The sequence below is a fragment of the Trametes versicolor genome, assembly GCF_000271585.1.
Source record: "Trametes versicolor FP-101664 SS1 unplaced genomic scaffold TRAVEscaffold_10, whole genome shotgun sequence".
NCBI lineage: Eukaryota > Fungi > Basidiomycota > Agaricomycetes > Polyporales > Polyporaceae > Trametes > Trametes versicolor.
The window spans coordinates 795,465-813,472 of NW_007360330.1; the positions used below are offsets into that span (position 1 = coordinate 795,465).

The 18,008-nt window shown below is 55.4% G+C and overlaps 6 protein-coding genes across 6 annotated transcripts; 4 read left to right on the forward strand and 2 right to left on the reverse strand.

Annotated features, from left to right (window-relative positions):
- Positions 1-460: 460 nt before the first annotated feature.
- TRAVEDRAFT_22712 (uncharacterized protein) lies at positions 461-2,444 on the forward strand (the record flags this gene model as incomplete). The annotated part of the gene is made up of 5 exons (XM_008043522.1): positions 461-675; positions 735-875; positions 936-1,015; positions 1,074-1,429; positions 1,545-2,444. 5 exons carry the CDS (start codon positions 461-463, stop codon positions 2,442-2,444), a joined length of 1,692 nt encoding a protein of 563 aa, XP_008041713.1.
- Positions 2,445-3,203: 759 nt separating this feature from the next.
- TRAVEDRAFT_130760 (high nitrogen upregulated cytochrome P450 monooxygenase 2) lies at positions 3,204-5,448 on the forward strand (the record flags this gene model as incomplete). The annotated part of the gene is made up of 9 exons (XM_008044027.1): positions 3,204-3,669; positions 3,735-3,812; positions 3,879-4,098; positions 4,164-4,187; positions 4,246-4,320; positions 4,398-4,557; positions 4,609-4,853; positions 4,908-4,997; positions 5,061-5,448. 9 exons carry the CDS (start codon positions 3,204-3,206, stop codon positions 5,446-5,448), a joined length of 1,746 nt encoding a protein of 581 aa, XP_008042218.1.
- Positions 5,449-6,730: 1,282 nt separating this feature from the next.
- On the forward strand, positions 6,731-7,108 carry TRAVEDRAFT_130874 (uncharacterized protein; the record flags this gene model as incomplete). Its single annotated transcript, XM_008044028.1, has 1 exon — positions 6,731-7,108. One exon carries the CDS (start codon positions 6,731-6,733, stop codon positions 7,106-7,108), a length of 378 nt encoding a protein of 125 aa, XP_008042219.1.
- A 287-nt stretch (positions 7,109-7,395) lies between these two features.
- Positions 7,396-9,029, reverse strand: TRAVEDRAFT_66366 (uncharacterized protein). Its single transcript, XM_008044029.1, has one exon. It carries the CDS (start codon positions 8,757-8,759, stop codon positions 7,506-7,508), a length of 1,254 nt encoding a protein of 417 aa, XP_008042220.1. The 5' UTR covers positions 8,760-9,029; the 3' UTR covers positions 7,396-7,505.
- Positions 9,030-12,184: 3,155 nt separating this feature from the next.
- TRAVEDRAFT_50985 (uncharacterized protein) lies at positions 12,185-13,067 on the reverse strand (the record flags this gene model as incomplete). Its single annotated transcript, XM_008043759.1, has 5 exons — positions 12,185-12,372; positions 12,443-12,636; positions 12,697-12,715; positions 12,753-12,953; positions 13,013-13,067. 5 exons carry the CDS (start codon positions 13,065-13,067, stop codon positions 12,185-12,187), a joined length of 657 nt encoding a protein of 218 aa, XP_008041950.1.
- A 4,173-nt stretch (positions 13,068-17,240) lies between these two features.
- TRAVEDRAFT_131341 (uncharacterized protein) lies at positions 17,241-17,594 on the forward strand (the record flags this gene model as incomplete). Its single annotated transcript, XM_008044030.1, has 1 exon — positions 17,241-17,594. A coding segment is annotated over one exon (354 nt), but the record flags the coding sequence as incomplete, so codon positions are not given.
- Positions 17,595-18,008: the final 414 nt, after the last annotated feature.

An 18,008-nucleotide genomic window follows, 5' to 3' on the forward strand; every position in this document is an offset into this window, starting at 1 on the left:
ACACCATCAGGGTGCGCCTTTTCGCTGCCTATGTGCGCCATCTTCCGAAACCTGACTTTGCCCCGCAGCAGCCTGATTATCAGCGACTCTAGAAGACGTCCCTCTAGTCGACGTGGCTTCCCACACGGGTCCACAAGTGTCATGTGCCACGCTTCGGGATTTGCACCACTTCGCTATCGCATTCGCCGCGTTCATTTCGGGATTTGTGTGTATCCTTGCGCATGTAGCTGCCCCGCTATCGCTCACAGGCGGCCTCGCTTGAGAGGCGACGACCTACAAGTCGGACAGGTTGCGTATGGTCGTTGGACGTCTCGGGTAGGCACCGCCAAGTATCCGACGCTATACTCCTTCAGGCCCATGGCGAGTCGGATCATCTGGCCTGATTTACGTCCACCTCATCTCCTGTTGCGTACTTAAAACGCGCCATAGGCTTGACGGCTTCTTCACCGAGTCCACCGCAATGGTTGATATCTCTTCTCCAGCCACTCCTCCTCATGCCGCCGCCGATCCCGTCGAGGATGTTCCGGCCGACTTTCACCTCGACTACGTTTCTGCCAAAACAGAGACTGACGACGCTACCGGTTCATCACATGGTAGGCGTCGCTATGCGCGGAAGATGGGCGAGTCCGAGCTCGCGTACTACCTTCCTTCGCGCCAGAACGGAGTGAACGATATGTGCGTGGCTCCTCACAACATGCGACTCGATGTGCCGCGCTGACCGCCTGTTCGTACAGGTACTTGCATCTCGGCTTCAAAGCGTCCGCGCATATCGTCCAGCGCTCTCGAGTGTGCACAGTGTGGGCCATTTTGCGTATCCGCCATCCGATGCTCTGCGCGCGCGTGGAGATGCGTGATTATGATGATGTAGGGTTCATGTGTGTTACGACTCTGTTTTGTTCCGCCAGCCACTTTCTGACTCAAACTGCACCTTACAGCTATGACGCTCCTACATCGCCGGTCGACGCCTACCATGACGCAGATACTCGCCTAGAATACCGCACACAGTCACAGGAAGGTATGCTCCCGCACTTCTTTGGCATTTTTCACATCTCTCATTGCTTGCGTTTTCTTAGAACTAATCAATGCTCACCTGAACGGACCGCGGACTCTCTCAGATTCTAGGTTGTCATACCTCACCATCTCTGAGCCCCCGACCTCGTCAAGCCTTATGCTTACGCCGCCTCGTACCCCATCACCCATCAACCGTATGCTCGACCATAAACATGTGCCTAAACACAACAACGAGGCAGAGCCCTGGCGGCAGTACGAGTTCCTACTATGCACTACCCACTTCGTCGGCGACGGTATGGCGCTGCATCAATTTGGGAACGACTTCTTCACCCTCCTCGCTGGTGGAAGGTCTGACGACGAGCTCAAAGAACTCTTACGTGAAGAGTGGCATGTCCGATGGCGTGTTCCTCCCGAAACGGTGAGCATCTCCTTTTGCCTGCCGGAGCGTCTCGTCATTCATAGCACTGCTGTTGGGACCGCAGTGCGTTCTCCCGTCTTCACTCGAAGACAACATACCACTTCCTCCCCTCAAGTTACGCCGCACCGCCGCGCAAGTCGACTTCCAGCTCTCGCAGCAGCGACTCGTCGGTGGACAAGTCTTCCCCCGACGAGCGCACCCCGAGCGACACAGCATCATCCCCACCGCCAGCTTCACCGAAGACCGCACGAAGGCGATCCTGCAGAACTGCAAGGCCCACGGCGTCTCCATCTCCGCCGCGCTCTTCGCCATCTGCAACCTCGCGTGGGCGCGCATGGGCGCGGGCGGAGACAAGACCGCGCCCACGCTCATGTACTCTGCGCTGAACCTCCGCCCATACTTCTCGCCCTCGCGCGCGCGCCCCGCGCCGTGGGACTCGTACTGGTACCTGGCGCTCGGGTATTTCCACGTCGTGCTCCCGAGCTTCCTTCCATCCGATCCCGCGCTGGTGGCGCGAACGTTCTGGCTGCGTGCGCGTCAGGCGAAGGAGCAGAGCACTCGCGCTGCGCGGAGCCCGCTTGCGGCCTCTCGGACGCACGAGATGGCCCGGGAACGCGCAGATCGTGCGCGTGCATGGGCGAAGGAGGATCGCGCTCGCGAGAAGGGTACTTGGATGGCCTCCTGCCCTAGCACCCGCCAAAGCTCGGACGTGGACTCGCCTCCGAAGGTGTCTGTGCTTCCGGAACGCGCAAAAGCATCGTCGGCAGCCTTCATGGGCCTCTCGATGCTGGGCAACCTGGACGGCATCTACAATCATGCTGCGTTCCCTGAAGCCGGGGTCCATACGCTCACGACGGGCTCGCGGCAGCGTCATGGTGCGATGCTTCTCTTGGCGTACACGTTCAAGGGCCGATTGCGCATCATCCTGGGATACGACAGCAATGGCTTTGAAGGTGACGTTGTGGATCGCTTCTGGAAGGAGGCTCTGGGGTGTGTCGATGAGTTCCTGGGGTGATACGGTGAAGTCAGGCGTGGAGTGGCTTCGGTAGTTCAGCTCTATCGTACCACCTTCTCTTATCGGGAGAGGTCTCTTCATGTGTTCGTATGTATGTCCTTGCTCTGGGGACAGTCACCCGAGTGCAAAGGTGTGTGGCATTTCTTGACCGAGACCTGTTTCCGCCCTGACGCTGTCTCTGCAGGAGCCTTGTCTATGTAGCGCGGCATAATATACTTCGAGCGCAACCACAAGGGCTTGCGATGTGTGCGCTTCTGCCTTCAGCCTGCAACGTCACCATTCGATCTGTCCCTTGCTTCATCGGACGACGTAAGCGCATTTCTTCTCTCAAACTCCTATCAGGCTGAGCGCGTAGCGAGCAGAAAACTTCTTCCCGCTATACGCCGTTCAACAGTGTGGTCCGCACGTTGCCCTCAGCACCAAGCCCACTAGTATGGCCTTGAACAAGAGCTGGCTGTGACTGGCATGGATGTACTCCTACGTCGCCAGCGAGCAAAGCTCGAGCTGACTTCCTCAAGGACACGGATACCATGTGCGTGGTATGCTCTTCGGTTCAGACCCTGCGGCTCTGAGTTCATTCTCCCCGTCAGCTGACGTTTCGCTGTCAAGGCTTCCCCCAAAACTTCCATGAATGCCGTAACCTTTAGGTTCACCTGCGGGTCACGTCTTATGCTCCGGTAGATATAAAGGCCAGCCATGAGCTCTCTGAGGGGTTTACCAGACAGTGCAAGGATACGCCCTCGGGGTGCGCTCGTGAAGATGGTCTTCCGACTCCAGCTCGCCTCACTTTCAGACGAAGATCACGCTCTGCTTCTTATAGTTGCGCTCGGATTGGTAGGTCCCTGCCATCGTCCCCTCAAAGCGCGAGTCGTTCTCAAAGCTGACGGCTCGCAGGTAGCACATCAAGCCTTCAAGAGACACGAGACGTTTTCCATCTCGTTCCATCTCTCTCTGTTACTGCTTCCTCCCGCCTTCGGGGCGACTCTGCTTGTCCCGACGTTCGCACCTCTCAACGCGATCCTCACCTCTTTCACATTATATATATGCGCTCTCGTATCTTCAACGCTGGCGTATCGCGCCTCGCCGTATCATCCCCTGGCTCGGTATCCTGGCCCAATCGTATATCGCCTAACAAAGTTTTACATGGCGCGCGTCGGATTCGGAGGGCACCAATATCTCCATGTCAAGAGTCTCCACGACCGGTACGGCGATATCGTCAGGATAGGTATGGAGTGGCTAGTGATAAATCGCATGTCTGCCTGGCTAATTATTGGTCTGTCTTACATGCAGGCCCAAATGAGCTGTCATTGCGGGACCCGTCCCTCTTGAATCCCGTATATGGCACCTCTGGTCTCCCGCATGGCCCTCGTACGTCTCGTCCCACGTGCACTTTGCGGCGTACGTTCATAGCTGAACCATGATATGTATTCACAGTATTCGTGGGGCGCCTTCTGACGTCCACAAATCTCCCTCTCGTCGGTATCATGGATACCGAGGAACATCTCGAACGGCGGAAGCCATGGGCTCGCGCCTTTACTCCCGCCGCACTGAAAGAATACCAACCTATGGTCGCAGCACGTGCCAGGCAGCTCGTTGAGGCTCTCGGTAAGCAGGCCGGCGAGGTCGACATCGCGAAGTGGGTCAATTACTTTAGGTGAGTTAAACTTTCATCTTCGGTACCGAACGTCTCGAGCTTCATCCCGTCTTGTGCCCTTCTAGTTATGACATGATGTCCGACATGGCGTAAGTCATTGGTATCTTGTGGACTCGATTATCGTCTGAATGACTGTTACAAATCCAGGTTCGGCGGAGGCTCAGAGCTACTTAGAGATGGCGACGTCAACAACGTCTGGCACATACTCGATCACAGCTTTCCGTGCGTACAAATCTCATTCCGTCGATCTCAGCCGGCCACGTATCGTTCACGGGTATTGATAAGTGCTTGTAATGTAGAGCTGCTACGTTCACGAGCCATGTTCCCTGGCTCGGGCCATACTTGGGTCGCGTTCCATCCATCGCTGCTGCTCAAGCACAGTTGACGGTATACAGCCATAAACTGGCCTTGGCCCGCATAAAGAGGGGTTCTGACCACAAGGACATCTTCCACTACCTGGTAAGCGGCACCTTGGGATGTCGTACCTCCATTCATGAGCCATACTGCCAGAGTGAGGAGGACCGGCCCAATAATCCGCAGCTCCCGCTCTCACGGCTGATCGATGACGGGGTGCTCGCTATCGTTGCTGGGGCGGACACGACCTCTAGCGCACTGACGAGCATATTCTACTGCTTGCTCACGCACCCGGACGCGTGTCAGAAGCTGCAAGCGGAGATCGATCAGTTCTACCCGCCTGGCGAGGACCCTGGCGATATCAAGCACCACCTTGACATGCACTACCTGACAGCCGTCATGTGAGTCTCCGTCACTCCCATGCGTTCCTTTCCTAACGGAAGAAACGCCAACAGTAACGAAGGCATGCGCGTATGGCCGCCCGTGCCTAGCGGTGTGCAGCGTCTCGTTCCCCACAACAGTGGAGGCGTCACCTTCGGATCGACGTACGTCTCGCGCCCACCCGGTCCTTCCGCGCCCACACTCATACACTGTGTCCCTTCTCGCAGCTTCATACCCGCCGGCACCGCCGTCTCCCTACACACGTACTCAATCTTCCACGACTCGCGCAACTTCTCCCCACGCCCGTCCGACTTCTGGCCCGAGCGCTGGCTGCTCGCCGCCGGGCGCATGTCGCGCGCTGACGCCGGGCTCGCCGCGGACGCGCCGTTCGCGCACAACGACGCCGCGTTCACGCCGTTCTCGCACGGGCCGATGAACTGCGTAGGGAAGAACCTCGCGATGCAGGAGATGCGCGTCGTGCTGTGCGCGTTGCTGCAGAAGTACGAGCTGCGGCCGGGCGCGGGGTGGGACCCGCGTTCGTACAAGGATGGGTACAGAGATTTCTTTGTGACGACGCGCCCGCCCGTGCCCGTGCTCCTGCGTACGCGCCGTTGACGGGGAAGCGTTTTGAATGAACAGACAATTATGATCCATATCTTTGTTTTTCAACGACCACGCAGAACTGTCTAAGCTGCGGGTTGCTTCGCGTTCACGGTTCTCCGCGTCGTAGCTTCAGAGGATACGAATTGAGCTAACTCGGTTAATCGGCACATCTAGAGGGCCAAACATCGACTTCAAGAGCGGACTGACATTTGCATCGGCAGATACGTCTGGGGATGTTAAAGTATGAAATGAACGAATATCCGATCGTTAAGCCCGTTCCTCTACAATACTTATTATCCATGGTCACTGAGCGGTTTGTTCTTAGGCCCGTATACGGTTTGATTTCTCTGCGTCTTTGCCATATATCATTTTGAAGCGTCTATATATGGTACGCAGCAGACTCGCCGAAGTTCTGATCCGATTAGGGACTCTCGAGCCCGACCGCGAACTTCACCCTTAGCTCTCGAGCTTACTATCACCGGTACGTTTCATAAAATGCCATGCCTAGACGAGAATGCGATCAGAGCGCTGAGCCGCTGACGGCCAGCGTAGCGTTTATACTAAGGAGTTCACTTGTTATATCATCCATTGGGGCGTCTGGTAGGCAGGTGAGCACCCCGACCCTGTGAGCAGCATGGTTGATCGGTGACTTGTCTAGTGACCATGTCCTTTTTTGTACATTCATAGTACCCTTGGAGGCGATGGAGCGTGCGGGTCGCGATGTCGCCTGTCTCGATCTCCCGGCCATCTCATGGAACTTCACCGACACATGCCAGATCATAGGGTCTTGACTAACTTCCCCAACAGTTTATTTGCCAGCTGTTCCGTCGAGTCATCCTTGTGCAACCATAGCTAGTATTCGACTGGACAAAACTGGTGTGAGATTGAACACGTGAACCCCGGCGAGCAACCGTTCCGATGTCAACTTTTGAACTTCTCGTGCGCTCACAAGCTCGCCTCAGCCGCCCTCGTTGAGGTATAAATGCAGACGGGCTCAGAGCAAGCAGGCAGCCCACACGCAAAGCAGTCGAACACCCACTAGCTTCCCCAATCGCCACCCCAGCATGCTCAATATTTCCAAGCTCTTCGCTCTAGCGGTCTTTGCGGTGACAGCGGCGGTCGCTATACCGGCCACGGTGAGTGGTATGGTACTCTTCACATGTGCCATGCGAGCTCATGACTCTCACATCTATAGACGGTCACGGAGGCACAAGAAGTGGACGTGAGTAGCACTCTTCTGGTTACAAATTCGTAGTTGTTGACTCATCGGCTCCCGGTGTTTGTCGCTCTCTCTATGTGCCAAAAGCCTGCCTCCTACCTCGTCAGCCACGAGGCCATGATGCACTGGCTCGCCACGACCGACGCCGAGCTCACCTTCATCGGCGAACCGCCCAACCCCCTCACGCCGCGCGCCGCGCAGAACACCATGGTCACGTACTGCTCTTCCCGCACCCAGAACGTCTGCGGCGGACATTGCACGGTGTACAACGGCGGCGCGGCATGCCTGAACGCGCCGAAGACGAAGTGCCTTAGCGCGACGAAAAATGTTGGCTTCTGCGACCGCGGCGGGTGCGGCGGCAGTTGCAACCAGCTCTCCACCTGCGGCACCCGCCTGGACAACGGCTTCTGCTTCACGCCGGGCACAGCCTCGATTATTGTCTCGCCTGCTTGAGCGGAAAGTCGTGAGTACTACATCTCCGCTTACGAACTCTCTCGGGCTCATCACATACTAGCTATGTGCCAGTACGTCGTCAACTAGGAATGTCAGTCATATAGGCGAGGGACAAAGAAGCCATAGTTACGGGTTTGGCGCTTATGTGCTTTAAATGGAGGGCTCTGTGGAACTAGCGTGGGCGGATGTGCCGGGAGATTGAGGTGTATACGCGTATGACACGGAGTGTATGATTCGATTGAGAATCGGTTTGGCGACACTCGCCCATTTCTTCGTAGAAACTGGCGTGAAGATCAAGACGTTCAAATTCTCCATCCAAATGCAGATCAACACAGTGCAGAACCCTACAAACAGTCTGGCGTACTTCAGATATCTCGTAAGTTATATGAGGACAATACTAGGTGGAATGCTCTGAGTGTAATCCCGAATGCGCGGCCGGCGCCCGTAATCGTCTCCCACTCCTGTGAGCGTACGCCTTCTCCTGTGTTCGTACCTGCAAGAACCATTTATAGTAAAATGCCACTTCCCTCCACGCTGCCTCCTCGGTGGGGTCCCACATACTCTCGAGATGCGGAAATGCAAGCGAGAGGAACGACGCAATCGCGGATCTGCGGAATCCGAGCACGGAACCCCGGACATCGAGCTCTCGCAGCGCAGACACCGCGGGCCCCGAGAGGTGCACGGGAGGGACGGGCGCGAGCGCATAATAGTCGCAGGTAGGCGTCCAGTGCCAGTCGACCACGATCGCGAGTTTGGTCAAGCGAGGACAGCGACGCGCGAGGTGGAGGAGCCCCCAGGGCGTCACGTACGGGAAGTCATCGTCCTCCGGCGAGCGCTTGTAGTCTGACTCGGGCAAATCATCCATGTCCCACCCGACGGCGAGCTCGACGAGGTCAGGCCAAGATAGCGACATAGTTTCGAGCGTGGCGTCGTCAAGGCTGAATTTGCATTTTCCCTCGATGACGAGACGTTGGACGGCGGGCAGGGCGAAGAGCGGTGTGATATGCTCGGGCGAGTATATTTGGGACCCGGTGTTTCTATCCGCAGTTCCAGGCCTGTTTTTGATGTACCCGTCCGGTTTGATGAATATGTCTACGAGCGAGTGAGCGGACGGAAGTTCGCTGATCGCAGCGCAGAGCGCTTCGAGGAGGGGCGGAAGAAGAAGCGGGTCGATTCCGCCGTGGACGGATAACCCGCGCAGAGACGTGGAGGACAGGACCCGCAGGAAGAGCGTGCACCACTCGAAGCTGATCTGGTACAGAGTGAGCTGTACGAGGGCGGGAAAGAAGTCGACGCCTCCTTCGTGAGGCAGCGAATCCCATGAATACTCGGCTGGATCGACGTAGAGTGTCAAGTACTCCAAACAGGGAACGCGGCCGAGAGCTACAAGAGCATCTGGTGCGACGCACACGGAGCGGCTGCTAAAGCTGGACAGACGGTGGAAGAGGCCAATCTCCGGGCCGTAAAGCGAGCTGGTTGCATCATAGTGCCAGCGGATGCGATTGTCTGGTTGAGCCTCGATGCTGAGGTCCTTCAGCGAGAGAGCGGCCACGTTTTCCAGGCTGCGGATGAGCTGAGTGGCGCGCGAGGGATAGTGTTCCGGGTCGGGGCAGCAGATTTCTACCTTTTGCAGGCGGGGCCCGAAGAGCATGTCGGCGTATTGGATAGGTATTTGGTGGTCCTCGGTATCCAGGCGCCCTTCCCATTCTTTGTGATGAATGGACTGCAGATTGGGGAAGAGGGGTCTCGGCGCGAAAGCTGAGAGGAAATCCCAGACCCCGAAAGGGATTCGATGAGACGTAGACAGGATGTATCCGTGTTCGACACAGGGCAGACGCTCGCCGTTCAGAGTCACTTGAGGAAATATGCGACTCCCGAGCTTTTTGACGCGCCGGGAGTATGAGAAGAAACGCACGAAGTCTTGTTGCACCGGGGCTCGTAAGAACACCTATACATGCCAGACCTTGTAAGTGTGTGTTGGTGTACGGGTGATATGGTACGTACAAACTGGGATCCTAAACGCTGTATGAGAAATCCTTCACTATGTTTTCGCTCGTATTTGAACGGGATTGCGACACAAAGGTCCTCGGGCAACGTACACAGCAGTGGGGAAAGCGAATGAATTGTGTGCCAGAGCGTGTTTAAGGCGGGGTCGCTGAGCGAACGGCATGCAAGAGCCACGGCGACAAGATCATGGCGTATGGAACAATTGGAAGTGTAGTGTTGATCATAGCACAGAGACCCAGACATATGTCGACATATCCTGAGGATGACCGCTGGAGGTAGGGAACAGATGGTAGGCGAACCAGACATGATTGCCTCTATGGAGCTCGGGAATGCACGGTGGATGGTGGTAGGGCGACGAGTGCGGGCTCCCACGTCTTTGGCTCGGGTACATGTGGCAGAAGAGCGCTCATGTACTGTCGTAGGTGGATAGGGGGTTTCTATTTCAAAAGTTGGATTCAGGGAAGCTCGGGAGAGCCACGCGTCGCACCTACAAAGGTGTCACTTGCACTTACCGTCACTGATCCAGGGTTGACGAGCGTGTGGGGGTGCGATGGGCCAGTACGAGGAACCCGGCTAATTACGAGCATTGACGCATAATACAGCTAGCAGAAGGGAGACAATTTGCAGCAGAGGATGACGGTAGTATACTGGCCAACTTTCGAAGCGCTTTCCGATGAGTCCCACACAGGCGGCTATGTGGGTATCCCACTTAAGGCGCCTGAATTTGGGCGTCTTTCCTGCTTGGTTTCTGCCGCCATATACCCAAAATCATTTGCCAGGCTGCAGACAACGCACATCGCTCTGCCGTGCGCGATGATAGCGCAATCGTAGTACGTATGGTGTCGTGCAACAGGTGGGACACGCGGTCGTACGCGGATGGTCACAATCGCTACTCCGTACGGCCCTTACTACAAAGTATTATGCCGGTGATACTGTGAGTGTGTGGGCCTTGGTTCGGGGTACACACTTTCTGACTATACACTCAGGGGACACGCAAGAAGAGGTCTGGACCGGCCATTCATTGGCAGCTGGCTCGGAATAGGCACCATCGCGGCCTGAGACGACCATTCGAATATTCAGGACCAATCGTATAAGTACAAGTGAATATCAGTGCCGAAAGCGAGTTTGTTACGCCCTGGAAGCTCACTACTTTCGCTTAGGTCTACTCGGATAACGTTGAAGCCCGACTGTTCACTGAAATAATGCTCACATCATCTGTGTATCAGGTTACGAGTGCTCGAGTCTTGGATGCAATTCCTCTCACATACTTCTATTTCAGTGAATATTTATTTACTCAAATTTTGCAACGCTTCCGGGTGCGGCCATCGATTTATGGGAGCCAAACCGCCGATACCTGATTCTGTTTGCCTATGACCACTCTGAGCCAGCGTAATCAACGACGAACTCGGGCTACAAGAGTGTTCCGCGCTCTTCCACGAAGCTGATACTCAAGTCCAGCTCTCGACATCTAGCGTGATCGAACCGTCGTGAACGACACAACGTGCGACGGGAACTCCAACTCTACCTACTCAGTCATGTGGTCAACTCAGACAGGATATAGGTGTGCCTTAATCCTCGACTTCGACCCATAGTATCAAGGCCCGTTGCTGGGGACGTATAAAAGCCATGTCGACTGTGTCAAAGTGGAAGTTGAGTACCAGCACTTCGCAGTCTTAGTGGCACACCGTGTTATCAGTATGCAGTTTTTTGCGTCCCTCACCTCCCTCACCTCCCTCGCCACCCTCGCCACCCTCGCCAGGTTTGTCCTCGCCTCGCCGCCACCGTATCCTCAGCTATGGGCGGCGCCACTTCCGACTCCGTGAGTATCAGTCCGATCACTTTTATACGTCAAAGTTCAGACATCGATTTAACCTGCGACTTTGCAGATCGTTTACAGGGGTCATCCCGTCCTTCATCTCCTCAGCTACGCCGAAGTGATGCATTGGCGAGCTCATAAACCCCCTCGCGGCGCGCGCGGCGCAGAACACCATCGTCACCTTTTGCTCCGATCATAGCCAGAACGTCTGCGGCGAGCCGTGCACGATGTACAACGGCGGCGCCTCGTGGCCGCCCGCCCCGAACATGAACTGCCTCTCCGCAACGAACAACGTCGCATTCTGCAGCGGCAACGCATGCAACGATGCGTGCAAACAGCTCTCGAGCTGCGGAACGTGGATAGACAATGGGTTATGCTTCACGCGGAACACGAACTCGATTATCGTGTCGCCTGCTCGAGCGAGACCCTAATCTGGCGAGTACTTTGCTGCTCTGCTGATTGAATGTTGCTAGCTTATTGCGGCGATATACAGCACAGCACATCGTTGGTGTCCACAAGTGATCTGGGAGGGCCAACCTCGTGCAAAGGCAGTGGAAAAGGTACATATATGCGCTGGAGGAAGTCGAGCGGCCCCTTATCTCTCGGCAGAGGGTGTACCAGACTGATTGAAGATCTAGTGAAGATCTAGTGACTTGCTGAATCGATGTTTTGTTATATGCAATATCCTCGCACATGGAGAGTCCGTCATGCGGAAAAGATGTCAAACTATCCATAGACTCCTCTGTTGTAGCCGTTGAACCCATTGCGATAGTAATCAAACCAAAAATATGTTGTACAGTAAGTAGTCAAAGGATCGGACATGGATATGGGTATCGTTGAGACTTGGATTCGAGGGAAGCATTCGCACTTCAGCGCTTCAGCAACTATGAGCCTATACAATATGGGTGAGACGAGGTAAGGTTGAGAAAGAAGGCGCCTTGTGTCCGTATACAGCAGACCGTAGACGAGTCGAGGTGTCTTCAGGAGCCAATGAGAAGGTATACTCTTGTAGCCGTGCACGAAGTGAGCCGATGTGAACAAGATTTGGAAGAGCGAGGCGAGTCGAGTAACGTTGTAGGGTCGTACCATGCATAGATCTAAGGACTAGGTCGACGCCGAAGCATGCGGCGTGTTCATGAGGACCTTAGCACTGCGCCACTCCGGAGGCGCCGATGTGCCTGGGGGAACGAAGCGGCGGCGGCAGAGCGCCGAGTTCAATGGAGGGTGAAGATTTCGTACTGCATCGCAGACGCTCAGGTGGGCGGTTTGTCATAGCCCCCGGACGTATGCCCAAAGTCGAAGTAGGCAGGGTATTCGGGATGTAATACGTCGGAAGAGGGGGAGGCGATCTGGGAGAGCAGTGCGTCCACGCCCTCAAACCGGTCGGAATCGGGGTACCATGCCGGGAAGCAGCTGGCAGCTTGAAGAAACCCAGGCTCAGCTACATCTCATTGTCAGTATACAATTTAGTCGCAAGCTGGAAAATCGACTCGCCGTTGACCTGCTGGTACTGAATTTGTGTGGTGCCGGAAGGCTCACCAGGAGATTGTTGGGGGGCGTGTACCGCGGGATCCTGTGCAGCTCGGGGTGCGCGAGCCTTGCGGGGGAGCTGCTTGCGTGGGACACATGGAAGGTGCATCCGCTTGCAGCGCGGACACGGTCGCTGGCCTCCGCATCGCTTCCGAGCCTGGTAGCAGCTCTCGCACTGAGCGACCACAGTGATCAGCGGCGTGACGCATGGATCCTAAGGGAAACGACAGCTTACAGCAGCCTGACGGGCGCGTCTGCTTGTGTTAGTCAAGTGGGAAATCGTGCGCTGACCCTCTGACGCCACCGAGGCATCCGTCGTCTGGACAGTGGATGCGGGGGATACTACCGCCGGGAACAGCGAGGAAACCTCGGGATGTACATCGCTGGCCTCTTGCACGACCTCCTCCTGTGGAGCGTTACCCGACCTCTCGCTACGTGTGAAGTGTGTTGCGGGATCATGGAAGGACGGTAGTTGGCCTTGCTCAATCGCATCTAGATGCTCATTGCGGTCAGGTAATAGTCGCAGAAGAAATGTGCAGGTATACACGCACAGAGTAGTGTAGATTCCGACAGGATGTACATGCGTTCCTGGGACGGATTGAGCATGGTGCATATGTTGGGGCTCGCAACGAAGGGAGGCAAACTTCTCGCCGGTAGCGGCATCGTAGGGATCTGAAGGAAGAAGAGTGCCTGTGAGGAGAACAGAGCTACGAAGAGATCTTACTTATAGTGTGAGGACAAGCAGAACGCGCAGCCGGGAACAACATGATGACCGCAGTTCATACCGACCAATTACTATTAGAGAGTGCTCAGGCCAGGGGGTCTAAGGGTTCTTGAAAAATTCGGAGGCGATCGCACTTCGCCGACTAGGCAGCACAAGACCCCGACTGAAGCTATGCAAGACACTACCCATGGTCAACTCCCGCGGTGTTCGTCGATGACAGCATTGATGTTACGACGATTGTCGCTGACGCGCATCGTGGTGGACGCCCCCGTGGGAGAGACCTGGAAAGGAAAATTTCAACACTATGATGCAGCACAATGTATATGGCAGATCGCGGGGAAGGACACGAGACTCGTAAGTGGCAGGAGCCGCACCCACGAAGCCGATTGGTTGGTGAAAATTTTCCTGGGCCGGCGGCTCACCCCGAAAAAAAATGGTTCTGTTGGGTCGTTGGCCGCGGCAGCGCGGCGGCAGGTCCGCGCGACAGCGTCAAGGACCTTGGAGCCACATAGCACGCAACGTCACCGGTGCTAGCCAACCTACAGCACTCGGGCTATGCGAGTGGGTAGTAGCTCAAGTGACTAAACCCGCCTGAACACTCGATGCCCGACATGCCTGTGATGTTTCTGCACAATCACAGCCAGACACAGTGGCAAGTATTTGTGTGTGATACTCTTATTCCATACACCGTCACTGCGGCTCATAACCGTGACGTGTGCTCGATGCATTCTCTCTAACGTCTGACCTCATCAAATCCCGAATATACGAAGACAGAGAAAGGCAGTGGAACGCACCGACACATGTGTAACAGCCTCACGGCGCGGAGGTGTTCCTCTATGGAAGGTCACTGGATATGGCCTGGTAACGCCGAACACGAGCCTCACAGCCCCCAGTGATGGAGCTCTGGGCCATCCATGCGCACTTATTGGGGGAAGAGTGCGGTGTGCAGTAGCTAAAATCCACGCGTCGCATACATGCGGGGAGTGACATCTGCCTCGTGCGCGTCAGGTTCGGTAGCAATCAGTCTCCCGCCACACGCACCCGACCGGATCCATCTCGATATCGCTCCTGTAAAATTTTCAGTGAGCCTGAACAGCCTTGGCGTACGCCGGCGGTGAAAACCTCATTCTCGGGTATAAGGTTCGACGCTCGCGCGAGCTCCGGGGGTTGGGAAGGGCTTGGGAAGGGCTGATTGACCGATACTGAAATTGTGGGCTTGGAAAAGTGTACCGCCGGGAACTTGGATAGCGTAGAGTGATGGCCGCAGTATTCGACCAAGCTCTGGTTCCCGGTCTTCTCCTAGCACATAGCATGCCCGAGGATTATCTAGCAATAGTCGTCAATAACTTGAACGTGTTGAATTAGTGACGCTTCTCGGCCGACGGCGACGTACAACATCCCAGTACTTAGTCATCCATGTATTCCCGAGTGCGTGTGTCACCAAATCGGGTCATAGGCGTATGTGGCACAATGGCAATGGGTACATTACACGTGAATTTTGGCCCGAGGAGGTTGAGACGTAGAATGACATAGCGCCAAAGGGCGCTTGAAGAACGACTTTAGAACTATAGATGGTTTGATGAAGTGTGTAGTTGGTGGCGCGTAGTGCCAGAAGCACAGCGAAGCGTGGCTGTCCCAGAGTATCGCTGGCCGGGGGCACGCGAGGCCTTCGGAAGTTGCCCTGCAGTGGCTTGATTATGCGTACGACCCTGGCGTTGTATATTTATCGGCCGCTGGCGTCAAGGATGGGCGTGTCATCCTTATCTTCAGCGCGGAGAGGGCACAGAGCATGCGAGTGTGACGTACGTGCGTCCATCTGCGCAGCACTCCGACTGGGTGTCGAGGAGCGCGAATTCCAGCGGCTGTGTCGCTGACTTGAAGCTGGGCGTAAACTGGCTGGGGATGTCGACTGACCCAACGGCCGCGATCCTGAAGCCGCTGAAGATCGTGCCTGGCTTCGCTCTCGTCGCATCCGGTCTCATTTACATTGCGGGCGGAGCAGGTGAGCTGACCCGGGAAAGAGCGTCCTCCTCGGCGCGCCGGCTCCTTACAGCTGTAGAATACTGTTCACATAATCTGTCAGCATGTGAAAAGGCTTTTTCGAAGTAGAGTCAATGCAATACCTGGTCTAGGTCGAACACGATGTGTCCGGGCCGTTGCTGAGCACTGATAGCCCGAGATGCAGGTGTTTGCAAGTCAGCACGTCATCTTCAAGCCGTATAACAAGGTATGAGAAATGACGGCTTGAGGACGCATCTCTCGCTCAAATGTTCGAGACGCGATATTGAATGTTAGCGGGCCGACCGACTCGGAGTTCGACGCACAAGAGATTGAATATTGATAATGAAGTCGTATCTTACCTGGTCCCTAAGCGACCAGACAACTTTGAAAATATCTCAGCGCTGTGAATGCAAGAAGTGATGCACAAGAATCAAAACAGCAAAGCCATCGAGAGATTCAGTCGTCGGTGAGTGAGAGAGACAGGCGTGTGGTATGTGAGGCGCCCGTGGCGCTTCGCTCCTCCTTTGATTTCATTTTCACACGGTCGACGTCCACTCCTATATGGTACTCGGACAAAACACTCAACACAGAAGAGAGGTAAGCTCATAGTACGAGACGATAATGGTGGCTTCAGTACTGAGACACATTGGTACAGTGTTTCCATTCTTTCCAGCGGGCCCTTCCTCTACGCAAGCGCTGCGGCCGCCTGCAGCTGTGTGCCACGGCTAATGGCACGCCTTGCTCAAAACGATCTCATATCTCTCGCCCATGCATCGATTCGAGACAGACATATTTTGCTACCACAAGAAACGCTAACATATGTGTATATCGTACTGCGGGCCCCGGGTACTCTGATCTCGCCGGTACCAGTGATACTCTGTGACAGCAGGTCGTTTGGTGGGTATAATATTGCAAGCAGTTCATCTATGAACCTTCCATAGCCATGGTAGACTGATTGATATTATGATTCAGGAGGGTATTGAGAAGACGCCTAGACCTACCGTCCATCGCCACATCTGGCTTCGCCAGGTCCCGCTGGATGCAGTTCAGAACTTGTTTGACAGGGAACCAATCGTGTGTGAGGCTGTATACTGTTTCCGAGAGCCTCCGTGTTGCAGGTCCTCACAAAAGCTTACCGTCCCGCGAGTCTCATATGTATCTCTCTGGTTGATCGTGAAATATTGAAGCCGAGATTTGGTATGAATTAAATCCACGGTGCGTAACATCACATATTGGCATACAAGTGCCTGTCAGTTCCGTCCTATACAATCTTTGAGTACGTGCACTTGTTTGTTTTCAGAGCCACTAACATGTGCTCACGGGTTGTCTTCCGGCAATTAGATCGTCAAGCGGATACTCAGGCAGCTGATCAGCGACATCGGTGGATAGATCATCCAATTCCATCCGGTCTTGGAAATGGAACTGGTACGTCTTCCGGTTACTAGAACCGTAGGCTTGTGCTTGGCCTCATCCATTCATGCCTACATTCATCCAGGAACATCCGGCCTCGAGTACGGAGAAGTTCCAAGAAGCTGGCACGGAAGCATAATTCGTTCAACATCTGTCGTGATGAAAACCCTGTAGACCACACACGTGCGACCAGCTTTTTACCGACACAGTCATGCGGCTCAACGGACAGGGCATACCGTGAGTCCGCAACCTTAGACTCACTCGCAAATATCCTACGCTCATGGTGGCAGAAACCTATAAAACTAGATGCGACGGGCTCACATAACAGCCGAGCACTGGATCCCCTCAGTCTCACCCCCTCGCCTGTTTGACCACTACGATGCAGCTCACCACCGCCCTCGCCGCCCTCACCGGTCTTCTTACTGCCGCCGCTATGACCTCGGCCATGGTCCTCACCGCTTCCGACGTACCCGTGAGCGTTCGTTCTACTTTATGCGAACGTCCAGACAACGAGCTAACCCGCATCTCTACAGGGCGCCGTTGGAGTCACTCCTGCCAACGAGCGCGAGGTGAGCGGACATGTAGCACGCTCCGGTCCAGCATACATACATGTGCTGACGGCATCGTTCTAGCCCTCCTCTTGGCTCCTCAGCCACGACGCCATGATGCACTGGCTCGCGACCACCGACGCTGAGCTCACCTTTATCGGCGAGCCGCCCAACCCCCTCACGCCGCGCGCCGCGCAGAACACCATGGTCACGTACTGCTCCTCCCGTACCCAAAACGTCTGCGGCGGAGCCTGCACGGTGTACAACGGCGGCGCGGCGTGCCTCAACGCGCCGGACACGAACTGCCTCGCTGCGACGAACAACGTCGGGTTCTGTGACCGTGGCGGGTGCGGCGGGAGCTGCAACCAGCTCTCGAGCTGCGGCACCCGCCTCGACAACGGGTTCTGCTTCACGCCGGGCACGAAGTCGATCATCGTCCCGCCGTCTTGAACGTGGGCTGGGAGCGGTCAGTGTCCGCCGTTCTCCTCTTTGCCAGAGATACTAGACTAATTGCAAAATCAGATCAGGGTCGCGTATCGTCAAGAGGAAAGTCAAGATGGTGAACTTGAGGACCGGTCAACCATGACGAGCGGTGAGGTGCAAATGCAGTGGAAAAGAAATCACAAATATGTTTCTGGCTTTGGCTTTCTTGCACGAGGAAAGGCTCTGTTGAATCAATGTAGGCTGAAGCATCAGATGTACGATACAATGTTGACGGAGGATGTGCGATACGTTGGGGACATGTATGACAAGAAGCGAAGTTAGGTGCTGTATTAGTCAGAAATCAAGCCCGTAAAGCCATATCTGCTTAGCCACGCCAATGTGCACAATGCGAGACTAAATGTCACTTATGCTACGCTTGTG

Coding starts and splice junctions, on each gene's coding strand:
- TRAVEDRAFT_66366 (XM_008044029.1), bottom strand. CDS start 8,759: ATGCTCTTCGGGCCCCGCCTGCAAAAGGTAGAAATCTGCTGCCCCGAC.